Consider the following 16204-nt stretch of genomic DNA (forward strand, 5'->3'; position numbering starts at 1 on the left):
CTAATATAAGATACAAATTAACTTCAGTCTAAGTGATGAAAGAATGAAATAAATTATGTATATATTTCAGTCATATTAATCACCAAATAGGTTTCCTAAAGCTATGGACATCATAGAAGGAAAATACCAACTTTGGTCTTTTTCAAGATGAGATTTTTTTGTGCAGCCCTGGCTGTCCTGGAACTCACAGAGATCCACCTGCCTCTGCCTGGGATTAAAAGTCTGTGCCACTACCTGACCTTTCTCTCTTTTTTTTAATTGGACATCTATGAGGAAAAATATTCTCTCTAACAATAGTTTGTTGTGCTACATAGATTAGATTTCCTGTTTTCAAACTTGAATTGCTTTTAACTGTAAATTTTTTCTTTCAATAGATGGAAGACCTCATTGGGAGGCTGAAGGAAAAATAATCAGGGAAAAATGTCAAGGGGTAAGAAAGTCACCTTAATTATTTAATTAGTAAGAAGGATTTAAGCGGGGTTAGAGAGATGACTCAGTGGTTAAGGACACTTGTTCCTTTTGAAGAAGACCTGGGTTCAGTGCGTAGTGCTCACATAGTGAATACAACCATCTATAACTCCAGTTCCAGGGGACCTAATCTCCTCTTCTGATCTCAGACACACATGATACATATACATATATGCAGGCAAAAACTTAGACACATAAAATAAAAAACAAATATCTAAAAGAAAACTTTTATTAAAAAATAGTATAAGGCTATGCATGGTGGTGACATATGCCTTTAATCCCAGAACTTGGAAGGCAGAGTTAGGTGCATGTCTGTAAGTTGAAGGCCAGCCTAGTCTTTGTTATGAGGCCCTATCCACCCAAAAAAGAAAAAAGTGTTTAAGAAACTCAGAAGATTGAATAATGCAGCTTTATGGTATGAGAAAGAATATTGAGAAAAAGAAAAGTAAATTACTGTTTTTAGAAGCTTGGAATTGTGATACTTTTCTGGCATTTGGATTAAAGTTTAAGAAAAATAAACAAGCGGGGTATAGTGGCACATGCCTTTAATCCCAGCACTTGGGAGGCAGAGGCAGGCTAGGTGTGGTGATGCTAGCCTGAATCTACAGCACTCAAGAGGCAGACCAGGAGATTAAGTCTGAGGCCATTCAAGGCTAAATAGCAAGTTCAAGGCTAATAACATGTTCCTCCCAGCCCCACTAAGTGACTGTTCTGGCTAGTTTTATATCAACTTGATATAAGCTAAAGTCAGTGGAGAAGAGTGAGCTTCAATTGAAAAAATGCTTCCATAAAATCAGGCTGCTGGCAAGCTTGAAGGGCATTTTCTTATTAGTAATTAATGTAGGAGGGCCCTGTTCATTTTGGGTGGGGCTATCCCTGGGCTGGTGGTCCTTGGTTCTATAAGAAAGCAAGCTGAGCAAACCATGGGGAGCTAACCAGTGAGTAGTGCCCACCCTCCATGGCCTCTGCATCAGCTCCTGCCTCCAGGTTCCTGCCTTGTTTGAATTTCTGTCCTAACTTCCTTCCATGATGACAATAATATGGAAGTGTAAGCCAAATAAACCCTTTCCTCCCCAAGTTGCTTTGGTCATGGTGTTTCATTACAATATTAGCCCTAACTAGGACAGTGACTATACTTCTTTTTGAATAGTTACTGTCCTTTTCTTAAAAAACACCAACTTTGCTTCATTAAAAAAAAAATCAAAACCAGCTGGAGCGGTGGCTCAGAGGTTAAGAGCACTGGCTTCTCTTCCAGAGGTCCTGAGTTCAATTCCTAGTACCCACATGGTTGCTCACAACTACCTAGAAGGCAATCTGGTGCCCTCTTCTGGTGTGTAGGAATACATGCAGGCAGAGCACTATATACATAATAAGTAAATAAATCTTAAAAAAAAAAAAAGAAAGAAAGAAAGAAAAAAAGAAAGAAAAGAAATCAAGCCTGGAGGTGGTGGTGCACACCTTTAATCCTAGCACTCAGGAAGCAGAGGTAGGCAGATTTTTCAGTTTGAGGCCAGCCTGGTCACAGAGTTCCAGGACAGCCAGAGCTACACAGAGAAACCCTGTCTTGAAAAAAAGAATCAAAATGAACATATATGTTGGGACAAGCCCATAGTGATTTATCATTAAACATACTTCCTAACACCACAGCTCCTCATTAAGCTTTCCAGAATCCTTACTGAAAGAAGCTGTGATCTTCTTGATTGGAATAAAGACAAACTTTTCTAGACGAAAATATTACTTTCCACATACTTCCTAAAGACATGGAACAGTTAAATTGGTAATTAGATTTGGTTTTGGATAAAGTTTTTTACTTTGTATGTGCATATAGGTTTTATATACTTCCAGCTTGTTTTGAATATAAAACTCATGCCAAGAAATCTAACCCAGGGACTGGAGAGATGGATCAGCAGGTAAGAGCTCTTATTGCTCTTGCAGAGGACCTGAGTTTGGTCCCCAGTACCCACATGGTGGCTAAGAACCTTCCGAAACAACAGTTCCAGAGGATCCAACATCTTTCGACCTCCTTGGGTACTACATACATGTGCACAAACATACTTGTAAGCAAACACTCGTACATTTAAAATTTTAAAAGAAAACTATAGTACAACTTGAGAATTGTTAAACATGATCATATACTAAATTGGGCCTCCCATTAATATATATATATACACATACCTGAATGAATGTTCAATAGAGTCATATATTTCAGTACATAGAATGTAATGAGATGGTATCTATTTATTTTAAAAGGTCTTAACAATGTAGCTCAGGTTGGCCTTGAATTTGATCTATCTGTCTCTACCTCCTGAGTGCTGGGGTTACAAATGTGCATCACCATGCCTAAAAACTCTTATTTTTGCTACAGTTAGAAAGACAATTGGGTGGGTAAAATTCGGTTTCTTTTTTAATGATTAAAGACTTTGTCTCTGTCCATAAGATGCTGATAAATAAATCTCCAGATGACTTATATGACTAGTTGATGTGCATAATTTTCTGTGATGAGAAGACCCTTGTGTTAAGAGTTAAGTCTCATGAGTTGCTCTGGATTTGGCAGGTGCATTTCATTTTTAGTTCTGGGTATAACACAACCTTGCTTTCCTTGTTCCTTAGGCTCACATTGTCCTTGAAGTTCCTCCCTACCATAACCCAGCAGTTACAGCTGCAGTGCAGGTGCACTTTTATCTTTGCAATGGCAAGAGGAAAAAAAGCCAGTCTCAACGTTTTACTTACACACCAGGTACAAGAAAATGTGATGGTTTAGAGCTTTCTTTCATAATAAGAATCTTGCACTAAAATGTTCAATGTAATGCCAACCTATTTTCCCCACCTCATTTTTCCAGACAGGGTTTCTCTGTGTAGCCCTGGCTTTCCTGGAACGCACTCTGTAGACCAGGCTGGCCTCAAACTCACAGAGATCCGCCTGCCTCTGCCTTCTGAGTGCTGGGTTTAAAGGTGGGTGCCACCACTGCCCGGGTCCAACATATTATTAGAATTTGTGTTGACTTTAAATATTAGGATTAAAAGGTGGAATATAGATTTGAACTCTTCAGAAGTTCTCAGAAATCACCAACACTGTAAGAAAGGAAAGCGTGTGTGCTCTTGGTTCATGAACTTCCATTGTGCTTTTAACACTAAAGAAAGGAAGTCTGTCCACTTCATGGTGTCTTCATTATTTTTTTCTGAGACAAGGTTTCTCCCTATGTAGACCAAGCTAACCTCAAACAGATCTATCTGCCTTTCCCTCCCAAGCACTGGGACTAAAGGCGTGCACTCAGCTCCAGTGTTTTTTGTTTTTTGTTTTTTGTTTTTTTTTTTTTACATAACTATTACATTTAATAATATATTCTGGGTTGGGGATTTAGCTCAGTGGTAGAGTGCCCTGGGTTCGATCCTCAGCTCAAAAAAAAAAAAAAACCCACTTAGAAAAAAAATTAATAAAAAAAGAGGTCTTCTGTGGTAGGCATTGTGCTTGTCACCAAGATATAGAATAATAATAATAATTTTAAAAAATTGTAATGAACCTTCCTCTCCAAGATTTACTCTTTCAAAAACTTGTTTAAATTTAAACTTAATTTAAATTTTTTTGTTTTTGTTTTTGTTTTTTTTTGTTTTTTCGAGACAGGGTTTCTCTGTGTAGCTTTGTACCTGTCCTGGAACTCGCTCTGTAGACCAGGCTGGCCTTGAACTTACAGAGATCCACCTGGCTCTGCCTCCCGAGTGCTGGAATTAAAGGCGTGCGCCACCACCGCCCAGCTAATTTAAAATTTTAATTTAAATTTTTATCTATGTATGGGTGTTTTGGCTGCATAGATGTCTGTGTACTGCATGTATGCCCAGTGTTGGGGGAGGCCAGAGAGGGCTTCAGATCCCCTGAAACTGAAGTTACAGATAGTTGAGCCCCATGTGGGTGCTAGGAATTGAACCTCAGTTCCTCTGCAAGAGTGATCAGTGCCCTTAGCCATCTCTCCATCTCCTCTTGCAAAAACTTTTACCTTGTATATACTAAGTGAAAAGAAATCAACATTTTATTTTATTTGAGAGGTTGCTGATTGTATTTATTCTAAAGGGTTTTTTTTTTTCTCCTTTTCCTTTTTTATTTTAAACAGGTTGGTTCTTACTCTAACTGGCCTGGGATTCAATCTGTAACCCTGGCTGACCTAAAACTCTTGGTTATCCTCCTGTCTCAGCCTCCTGGGTGCTAGAATAACAGGACTATGCCACCACATAATACTGGTTATTATTAAAGGTTATTTTTTTGTCATTTATATTATATTATATATGTATATGTATATATATATCAGACTGGTTATATTTTATTTATAAAGACTTCTTATGTTTTCAAATCTTAATCATACAAAGTTCTTGTGGCTAATGGGATCATAGAATTTTATGAGACTTATAATATGTGATGTGTAACAGGGACATGACATTTTCAGGGCTTGGGATGTAGCTCAGTAGTAGAGTTTTTGCCTGGCTCTGAGTTCAATTTCCAGAACCCCCTGGGACTCCCTGTAATTAAATTAATCCAAGCACTTTGGAGACAGAAGCAGGAAGATCCGTTTCAAGCATCCTTGGGGTACATAGCAAGTGCTAGGCCATTCATTCATTCTGTGTCAGTGAGTAGTTTAGTAGGGTTGGTTGTTTTTAATTCTTAACTGTGGAGAGTTAGACTCATATGTCAGGAGCCCACAGAAGTTAAAAAGAAAGTGACTCAGACAGTGAGAGTGTGTTTTAAATATTCAGGAATGGGAATATCAGTGAATATTAAATTTCTGCGTGGCAGAGAGGTAAGTGGATCTCTGTGAATTTGAGGCCAGCCTGGTCTACAGTTCCAGGGCAGCCAGAGCTACATAGTGAGACCCGTTCTTTTTTTTTGTTTTGTTTTGTTTTGTTTTGTTTTTCAAGACAGGGTTTCTCTGTGTAGCTTTGAACTCACTTGGTAGCCCAGGCTGGCCTCGAACTCACAGAGATCCGCCAGGCTTTGCCTCCCAAATGCTGGAATTAAAGGCATGCGCCACCCGGCTGAGACCCGTTCTTAAAACAAAACAAGAATATCAAATTTCTGAGGAAGGTGAAAAGGAGTAAGGTTTTTAAAATATAGAAGTTAAAGCCAGCCATGATGACATATATATGTAATCTTAATACTCAGAAGGTAAGACAGGCAAGAAGATCATGAATTGCATCTGGGCCATGTGATGAGACCGACCATGTTTCAAACAAACTAGAGGCTGGAGTGGACTGAAGAGGATAATACTCATAGTCCCAATCTCATGAGTTTATCGATCTAACTCTGTGCTGTGTTACTTTTCGGATATGTTTGTTTTTGTTTTGTTGTTGCTGCTGCTGTTTGTTTTTTTGGTTTTGATTTTGGTTTTTTGAGACAAGGTCTCACTGTATATCTCTGCCTGGCCTGGAATTAGCTGTGTAGTAGACCAGGCTGGTCTTGACCTCATGGAGATCTGCCTGTCTGCTTCTGCTTTTACTTCTGCTTCCTGAGTGCTGAGATTAAACCCATACACCTCCACACCTAGCTGTGTAACTTCCTGGTGCTGCACTCAGATGTTATCAAGTACTGTTATGGTGCAACTCATCTCTGTCCTGAATGAGGAAGAATGCTTCTGTAATTGCAAAAAAAAAAGAAGCAGTAGGGTGAGCAAATTAGAAAATTAGAGGTGTTGATTACTGCCTAATAGTGGTAGTAATTAAAGGGCAAAAGCAAACAGGAAGGGCCTTGCTGCTTTCTTGTTACCACCTCATGAATTGGGAGGACACTTTAAAGATACAGTCCTATTGGCATTGCATATCAAAATGAAAATCAGTTAGAGTCCAGGATGGGGAAGAACATTGGATTGGACTATAACTATTATCACTGACACTTAATTTTCTGGATAGAAATAGAGGGGCGTATGCTGACTAAAGGAAGAATGGTCATACAAGTGTGTTTGGGCAATCCTTGTTATGGTTGATGTCTCTCTCTCTCTCTCTCTCTCTCTAGCATCTAGCTTTTTTCTAAAATGAAATTTGAATTTTTTATTTTATTTTATCAAAACACTCCATTACTTAAACATCTTTCTAAAATCATGTCTAAAATAACTGTGTGTTTGGATTTCTGTAGACCAGGCTGTTAAACCTGTGATCCTCTTGCTTCTGCCTCTCTGCCTCTGAAGTAATAAAATTTCAGGGCCATAACACCAATGACAGATAACTTTTGAAAAATGGAAATGGGTTTATCTCATATATGGATATAGATATATAAATTTGTAACTGATCATTCTGTCTTCTAATTGTTTTTGTAGCATTGACTTACTTGTGTGTTGGTGTGGATGTCCTATGTGTGTGCTGTAGTGTGCATGTGGAGGTCAGGGGACAATTTGCAGGAGCTGGTTCTCTCCATTGTGTGGGTCCCTGGTAAAAGCTGTAGTAGAATGCAACATTCTACTCTAGCACTGCTGCCTGACTTCAGACTTTCCATCCTGTGAGCCCCTGCATCACACGTCAACATCTCTGCAGCTGTTGAAAAACATACCAACCTCTGTGCCTAGCAGAAGTTATTTGTAGTAGAGTTACAATCAGCGCTGTAATTTTGGAATAATGAAGTTATTGTGCCTGTGGGAATGTATAATCTGTAATCTAAGTAAATTATATTTGTTTATTTGTGACAGAGTCTCACTGTACAGCCTAGTGTGGTCTGAACTAGCTAGCCTAGGTTGTCTTCAACACAAGATACTTATTTCTCAGCCTTCCATATGTAGGTTTATAGGCATGTGATCATGTGGAGAAAAGCTGCCCTAGAGTCAGGAAATCAGGTCTAGTTATGGGTAGTCCCCATCAAGTAAGGGAGCTGTAGAGACAGTTTAAGGGTCATAAGCACTGACTGCTCTTGTAGAGTACCTAGGTACAATTTCCAGTACCCACATGACAGCTCACTAACCATCAAGAACGCCAGTCCCATGGGATTCAACATTTTCTGGTCTCCTGGGGCACCAGGCATGTATATATAGCCATATATTCAGGCAAAGCCCATAAAATAATAAAATAATTTTAAGTATCTAAGACCAAACTGATTTCAAGTAGTTTTCAGTGGGTTGCTTTATTTTTCATATAAAAATGTAAAACCAAGCTAGATGTGATAGTGTTCACCTGTAATCATAGCACCCAGTAGGCCAAAGAAGATTGCCTTGAATTTGAGACTAGGCAGGGCTAGACAGCATGACCCTGTATCAAAGAAACAAAACAGAACTGGGAATGTCACTCAGTCAGTAGAGTACTTACTTAGCATGCATAAAGGATACTGTAGTATTTGCCTATGATTCTAGCACTCGGAAGGTAGAAGAAGGGGGATCAGAAATTCAGAGTCATCCTCAGCTACATAATGAGTTTGAGGCTGCTTGGGCTACTTGAAACTCTGACTCCAAACGATAGTAATAACAATAAAAAAAAAAACCTGTAAAAAATGAATACATAGGGGTTGGGGATTTAGCTCAGTGGTAGAGTGCTTGCCTAGCAAGCGCAAAGCCCTGGGTTTGGTCCTCAACTCTGAAAAAAAAAAAGAATGCATACATGTCCGTGATGGCAGATTGCTAAGCTGCTGTGTTTATCCTGGAAAAGGACTGCTATATTTTTTGGTTTTTCGAGACAGGGTTTCTCTGTGTAGCTTTGCGCCTTTCCTGGAATTCCCTTTGGAGACCAGGCTGGCCTCAAACTCACAGAGATCCGCCTGCCTCCGCCTCCCGAGTGCTGGGATTAAAGGCATGCGCCATCACCGCCCGGCTCTTTTTTGTTGTTGTTGTTGTTGTTGTTGTGGCTGCTATTCTTTAAGTCCTGCTCTTTCACCTCCTCTAGTTAAAGGAAAGTGTGAATCTTCCCATGGTTTTAAAATCATTAGACCACCAGGTGGGTTGTTGTGGGAGGTTTGTTGTTAGGGATTTTGGTTTTGTTTTTTTGCTTTTGTTGTTTTGTTTTTCTTTTGGATTCCCTATATAAATTAGTCTTTAAAATTTAAGAATGAGCATATATGTCATAAAAAATTAAACTCATTCTATATAAGGCCTCTTTAACTGTATTTTCTATCCAAGCAAGAGTAAATAAATTACCATGAATGGGCCAATAATGAGGACTCTGGTTTGTTCGGGTTAGAGTGTCTACTCCTTAACATACTTTTAAAAAAGTAGTAATATTTGGTTTGACAAACTACAACTAAAACAACAGCAAAATTTTCAATTTGAGCATGCAAATGTCAGTCAGAAACATAGTAATATGTGTTGAGTCATGGCAAAGAAAAAGATAGAAGTTCTACTGTAGTTTTTAGTTCCTTAGTTTATGCTTTTGAGACAGAGCCTTAACCTTGAACTTCCTGTGTAGCAAAGGCTGGCCTTGAATTCCAGATTCTCCTTTCTTTACCTTCTAAGTCCTGGGATTGCAGTCCTGTACCACCACATTCATCTGCTTTGTCTCTCTCTCTTTTTTTTTTTTTTTTTCTTTAGTTCATGGTAAGCAACCAATTGTATGACCAAGGTCTCCCTTATCAGAATTAAGAGGTGAGAGTAGTAGTCAGCCAGCTTGCCTGCCTGCCTTCCTCCTCTGGTCTCTTCCCTCCTTCTTTTCTAGCTTTCCCCCTTTTTTTCTTTCCTTTAAGAAAGGGTCTTACTTTGTATCCCAGAATAAATTGGAACTCAATTTGGTGAAAAAAATTCCAGGCTGGCCCCAGACCCAGGATTCTCATGCCTTAACATTAAGAGTGCTGAGATACAAGCATGTGTTACCACACCCAGCTAATTTTTTTTATTTTTGAGGCAAAGCCTCACTAAGTTGTTTGTGCAGGCCTTGAACTTGCCAGTCTTCTCTCTTATCCTCTTCCTGTTAGCTGGAATTGTAGGCATGAATCATCGTGCATGTCTAAGAGTAGGCTTTCTTGCCAGGCGATGGTGGTGTACACCTTTAATACCAGCACTTGGGAGGCAGAGGCAGGAGGACCTCTGTGAGTAAAGCACCAGCCTGGTCTACAGAACAAGTTCCAGGACAGCCAGGGCTGTTACACAAAGAAACCCTGTCCCCAAAAAACAAAAACAAAAATTATTTAATTTTTCTGTGTATGAGTATTTTGCCTGCATGTATGTTTGTGCACCACTTGCATGCAGTGTCTCAGGAGGCCATGAGAGATCATTGGATTCCCTGGGACTGGAGTTACAGACTGCTTGCTGTAAACTGGGGGTTGGGGGTGGGAGACTCATTCATTAAGAATGCTGGCTACTCTTGCAGAGAATCCAGGTTCAATTCCCAGGACCTACATGGCAGTTCACAACTGTCTGTAATTCAAGTTCCAGAGTGTCTGGAACCTGCGTACAGATACATGCAGGCAAAACACCAATGCACTTAAAAAAACAAAAAACAAAAAACTGCTGTTAGCTACAGTATGGGTGCTGGTAATCAAACCTCGGTCCCCAGCACCTAACCACTGAACCATCTCTCTAGCTCTATGAAATTAAACTATTTATTTATTTTTGAGGGAGGGTCTTGCTGTATACCTCAGGCTGGCCTCCTGAAATCCCTGACTTGGTCTCTTAAGAGCAATGTTATAGTTGTGAACTATCATACTTGGCTCTAGAATTGCTATTTACATTATTTACTGTAACTACATACCAGGCTGGCCTTGAACTCACAGAGATCCACCTACCTCTGCCTCCAGAGTGCTGGGATTACAGGCGTGTGCCACCACCGCCTGGCAAAATAATTTTTTTAATGTGTTGGCTTCTTTTGTTTTGTTTTATTTTTCTTTTTCAAGACAGGGTTTCTCTGTGTAGCTCTAGCTATCTTGGAACTTGCTCTGTAGACCAGTCTGGACTGGAAATCAGAGACCCACCTGCATCTGTCTCCTGAGTGCTGGGATTAAAGGCTGGTGTCACCAGGCCTGGTCTTATGTATTGGTTTTATGTACTCAACTTTGTTGAATTTGTTTATTGGCTTCTTCTAGATTGTGGTACTTTTTCTTCTTTACGTTATTTTTGTATTTTGCTTTTGGTTCTGGTTTTAGTTTTTGATTTCTTTAGAGGGACTAGATAGCCCAAGCTGTTCTCCTATCTTTGTCTGCCAAGTACTGGGATTACAGGTGTGTGCTACCTCATCTGTTTTTCAGTTTTTCTTTTGATAGTCCCATGGTGGTAGAGAATTAATTAAACCTACCACATGAGTAGTAGTTTCAGATTAGGTGTCCTAGATTAAGTGCTTTATAGGCTATAGGACTATTTTTGGTAGTTTTTCTTGTTTTTTACATTTAGCAATCATTCTCTTTTTAAATTATGTTTTAAACATTTCTTGTGTGTTATGTGCACTTTCATATATGAGTGAAAAGCACTATGCTTGCATGGCCCATGTTTGGAGGTCAGAGAACAACCTCAGCTCTCAGCTGTCAGTCCTTGCCTTGTATCTTATTTGAGAGAGGGTCTCTGTTTAGTTTTTGGCCACTACTTAACACCAGACTAGCTGGCCTATGAGCGTCTAGGATTCTCCTGTGTGCTGTCTCCCATTTTGCTGAAGCAACACTGGAATTACAAAAAAAAAACAAAAAACCCTGATTTTTTTGTTGTTGTTGTTTGTTTGCATGGGTTTTGGGGATTCAAACTCAGGACCTCACAGTAATGCAGCAAGCATTTTCCTACTGAGCCATCTCCACAGTGCCCCCCCCCATTTACTTTTTTTAAGTTAACATAAAAGTAATAGGTTTCATTGTGGCATTTTCATGTGTAAATGTCATTTATTTTGTTTGTTTGTTTGAGACAGAGTCTCCTTAAGTAGCTTTGTCTGGCCTAGTACTTGCTATGTATACCATGCTGATCTTGAACCGATCTGCTTGCCTCTACCTCAGAGTTCTGGAATTAAAGATATGTGCCACTATGCTTGTTTTTTGTTTTATTTTATTTATTTTTTACTTCTTTATTTTTAAATTAAATTACTTTTGAATGATGATATACACATAATGAAAAACATGCAAAAGGCATAAAAAGGGGGTTGGGGATTTAGCTCAGTGGTAGAGTGCTTGCCTAGCAAGCGCATACAAACAAAAAAAAAAGCATAGAAAGAGCTATTGAGTTGGCTCAGCAAATAAAGGTACTTGCTGCTAAGCCTGATGACCTGAGTTTGATCTTCAGAACCTGAATGATAACAGGAGAGCGCTAATTCCCAACAAGCTGTCCTCCAATCTCCACACATGTGCCCTGCCATGTATATGCACTTACACAAATAGAATGAATGAATGTATTTTTTTAAACCAAAAATATTTGTATGTGTATGAGTACATTATGTATGCACACAAATAAAACATTTTACCTGAATTTCCTTCTCTAAAGACATTGAGTTCATCCTCATCCATGTTATAGTTATGAACCCTAGAGTTATTGTCCTAATCGCTTTTTGAACTACATAATAACATTCGCTTTAATCATTTATTTTCAGTTTTGATGAAGCAAGAACAAAGAGAAGATACTGATTTGTCTTCAGTTCCATCCTTACCGGTGCCTCATTCTGCCCAGACCCAGAGGCCTTCCTCAGATACAGGGCACCCACATGACAGTGTGTTGTCAGCATCGAGAAGCTTAATTTGTCCAGTCCAGCCAGCATATGCATCTATGATAACCTCATCCCATTTGCCACAGTTGCATTGTAGGGACGAGGGTGCTGGTAAAGAACAGCACATAATACCATCTTCAGTCATGCACCAGCCTTTTCAAGTTACATCAACATCTCCTATGGGGTCTTCCTATCCGTCTATACAAACTAGTATGTATAATGGACCATCTTGTCTTCCTATGAATCCTGCCTCTAGTCAAGAATTTGATCCGGTTTTGTTTCAGCAGGATACAACTCTTTCTAGTTTAGTAAACCTTGGCTGTCAACCACTGTCACCAATACCATTTCATTCTTCAAATTCAGATCCACCAGGACATCTCTTAGCACATTCACCTCATTCTGTGCAAACCCCACCTCATCTGCAGTCAGTGGGATACCATTGTTCAAACACAAGACAAAGATCTCTTTCCTCTCCAGTGGCAGATCAGGTCACAGGTCAGCCTTCTCATTTACAACCTATTACATACTGTCCTTCACATCCAGGATCTGCTACAGCAGCTTCCCCAGCAGCCTCTCTTCCCCTGGCTGGTTCACCGCTTTCTGGGCCATCATCCCCTCAACTGCAATCTATGCCTTATCAATCTCCTAGCTCAGGAACTGCCTCATCACCATCTCCAGCTACCAGAATGCATTCTGGACAGCACTCAACTCAAGCACAAAATACAGGCCAAGAAGGTCTTTCTGCACTTTCATCTTTAGTATGTCACAGTCTGTGTGATCCAGCGTCATTTCCAGCTGATGGAGCAGCTGTGAGCATTAAACCTGAACCTGAAGATCAGGAACCTAACTTTGCAACCATTGGTCTGCAGGACATCACTTTAGATGATGGTAAGTCTCAACAGCTCCCCATCCCCACCCTCCACTTCCCCTACTTCTCTGTGTGTGTTTGTGTTTGTATTTGAGTTAGGCTGGCCTTGAACTCACTGTGTAGTGGAGGGTGACCTTAAACTTCTGATCCTCCCAAGTGCTAAGATTACAAGCATATACCACCAGACCCATGTAGTACTAGGGATTGAACTCCAGGACTGTCTGTGCGTGTATGTGGGTGGGGAGGTTCTTGCAGAACTGGAACTCAATGTATAGCTCAGGCTGACTATGTGGTGATCCTTCTCCTTCAGCCTCCTGAATGCTGGAGTGACAGGAACAAGTCACCATATATGTTACAGAGATACCATATATAATTACCTGTGAATATCATCTAATGAAAATCCTAAAGATTCTGAAACTACATATATAATTTTAGTCCTTTCCCTAATTCTACATTAATCTGTCATAGGAAAATAATTCTGGATCATCTATCTCCTGCTACAGGTTTGGAGAGGCACTAAATCCATTCCTTAATGGAAAAGCTGTCATTAAATGTCAAGTAATAGGGCTAGAGCGATGTCTCAGTGGTTAAGAGCACTTGCTTTTATCAAATCAGAGTTTGATTCCCAGCATCCATATGGCAGTTCATAACCTGTAACTCCAGTCCCAGAAGATCCAATGCTTTCTTTAATTTCATGGGTACTGCATGTGGTGCACAGATATACATGCAGGCAAAACACTCATGCACATAAAATAAAGAAAAAACATTTAAATGTAAATCCTAAGCACAAAGATCTAAAAAGACAAATAATATGTAACCTATAAGCTTCTGGGACCTTCCAGTCACACTTAATACCTGACTAGTAGCCTATATAATGCAGGCAGTCAGAATTATCATAACCAAAGTATAAAAGATCCATATCAGAAGGTTAGTAGAGATATGCATGATAGATTTCATTGGAAGGATTTGGCAAGGCTTCCATGAGTCAGTGATATTTGAATAGATTTTGGAAGATGAATATATGCTTTCAGTAAATTCAAGTCAATGAGCAACTCAGACAGTAAAAGCAGAGAAATTTGCCAGGGAGAGCATGGCCTTGAATAGAGATCCACCTACCTTTGTATCCCAAGTACTAGGGTAAAGGGTATGTACTACTACACCTGGCCTGTGTGTCTGCTCTGGAGATGTAATTTTTCTATGGTTTCAAGGCTAACCTGGTCTACAGGGTGAGTTCTAGAATAGCCCAGGCTACATAGAGAAACCCTGTCTTGGTGGGGGGAAGGCTAAAAAACAACAATAAAAACCTTTCTGTGTGTTATGCTGTTTGTGCTCTAGGTTTTGGACTAAATGATATATAGTAAAACATAATTTTTATAAATATAGAAGTAATCACAGTTATGTTTTAAACTTTTAAATTAGGATTATGATATTGTAGGGGTCTGGAGAGATGGCTCAGCAGTTAAGAGCACTGGCTGCTCTCTCAGAGGACTCAGGTTCAATTCCCAGCACCCACATAGTAGCTCACAGCTATCTGTAACTCAAGTTCTAGTGAATCCGATTCCCTCACAAAGACATGCAGGTCAAACACCAATGCATATAAAAATAAAAAAAAATTTAAATTATGGTATTGTAAAACTGGGCTAATTGTTTCAGAGCTTTAATTTGTGATTGGGCTAACTGAATTCTCTTACAACTTTCCATTAGAATTTTTCCTCCTACTTGTCTTCATTTGTTCTTAGAATATCAGAACCGGCCGGGTGGTGGTGGCACACGCCTTTAATCCCAGCACTCGGGAGGCAGAGGCCTGGGCTACATAGTGAGTTCCAGGAAAGGCACAAAGCTACACAGAGAAACCCTGTCTCGAAAAACCAAAAAAAAAAAAAAAAAGAATATCAGAACCACAGCTGCAGCTCTTCCATCAGAGAAGATTCATGTTTAACATAGTTCAGCCTGCTGCTGTGGTGAAAACTGTAACTGTCATTTGCTGGCTGTGTAGCAAGGTGCTGATCCTAAATGTAGGTCAGTTGTTGAAGTTAACACTCTAGATATTACCTCAGCTGCCTCAGTGCTATGTTAGTGTTAAGAAGTAGGTGCTGGGTTGGGGATTTAGCTCAGCAAGCGCAAGGCCCTGGGTTCGATTCTCAGCTCAAAAAAAAAAAAAAAATAAGGTGCTTTGCCTTTGATCCAAGCACTCGGGAGGCAGAGCCAGGCGGATCTCTGTAAGTTCGAGACCAGCCTGGGCTACAGATAGAGTCCCAGGACAGGCTCCAAAGCTGCACAGAGAAACCCTGTCTTGAAAAAAATAAAAAATAAAAAAAAAAGAAGTAGATGCTTTCTGGGTTGTTTTCCTTTGTGTTTTTTTTTTTTTTGTTGTTGTTGTTGTTGTTTTTAATGTAAAACCTTTCTTTTAGTCCAAGTTTACCTTGAATTTATAACCCTCCTACCTCTGGCTCTCAAATGCTGGAATTATAGATGTCTGCTACAGTGCCTGGCTTGACAGATACCTTTTAAAAGCAAAGGAATAATAAACACAAGATTCACATGTGTCAGACTGGCTGGTTTTGTGTGTCAGCTTAACACAAGCTAGCGTCATGAGAGAGGAAGGAGCTGCAGTTGAGAAAATGCCTCGATGAGAACCAGCTGTGAGACATTTTCTCAAATGATCAGTGGGGAAGGATCCAGCCCATGGTGGGTGGTGCCATCCCTGGGCTGCTGGTCCTGGGTTCTACAAGAAAGCAGACTAAGCAAGCCATGGGAGCAAGCCAGTAAGCAGCGCCCCTTTTGTCTTCTGCATCAGTTCCTGCCTCCAGGTTCCTGTACTGTTTGATTGAGTTCCTGTCCTGACTCCCTTCAGTGATGAGCAGTGATGTGGAAGTGTAAGCCAAATAAACCCTTTCCTCCCCAACCTGCTATGTGGTCATGGTGTTTGATCACAGTAATAGAAACCCTAACTAAGACAACATGTTTGCTTGACTGAGGTGAAGGAGACTATTATGGAGAATGAGTAGAGAGGTAAATATGTCAGTGTTTTGGTTCATTTATTGGATAATGGTTTTACTGGTGTTTATTTACATAAATATTACATTTTTGTTTATTTTGTGTCTATGTGTGTGGCAGGAAAGTCCCTGGAAATGGTTGTAGAGGTCAGAGACAACTTATAAGAGTCAGTTCCCTTTCAACCATATGATTTCCAGGAATCAAATTCAGTAACTCGGCTTGGTGGCAGGTATCTTAAGTTCTGAGCCATCTTGCTGGCCCTAGATAATTATATTTAAGTAATGAAGGAAGCCATATATTGTATAAGTT

General features: G+C 39.9%; 1 protein-coding gene across 2 annotated transcripts in view; it reads left to right on the forward strand.

Moving 5' to 3' along the window:
- Nfatc3 (nuclear factor of activated T cells 3) overlaps positions 1–16204 on the forward strand; it is an 84638-nt gene that overhangs the window by 43389 nt on the left and 25045 nt on the right. For both annotated transcript variants that reach the window (XM_036187802.1, XM_036187803.1), the window contains exons 7-9: positions 375–430; positions 3079–3205; positions 11917–12918. In XM_036187802.1, coding sequence (XP_036043695.1) covers positions 375–430; positions 3079–3205; positions 11917–12918 — 1185 coding nt within the window. The remainder of the gene's footprint in view (positions 1–374; positions 431–3078; positions 3206–11916; positions 12919–16204) is intronic.

This window comes from Onychomys torridus, chromosome 5 (assembly GCF_903995425.1).
Source record: "Onychomys torridus chromosome 5, mOncTor1.1, whole genome shotgun sequence".
NCBI lineage: Eukaryota > Metazoa > Chordata > Mammalia > Rodentia > Cricetidae > Onychomys > Onychomys torridus.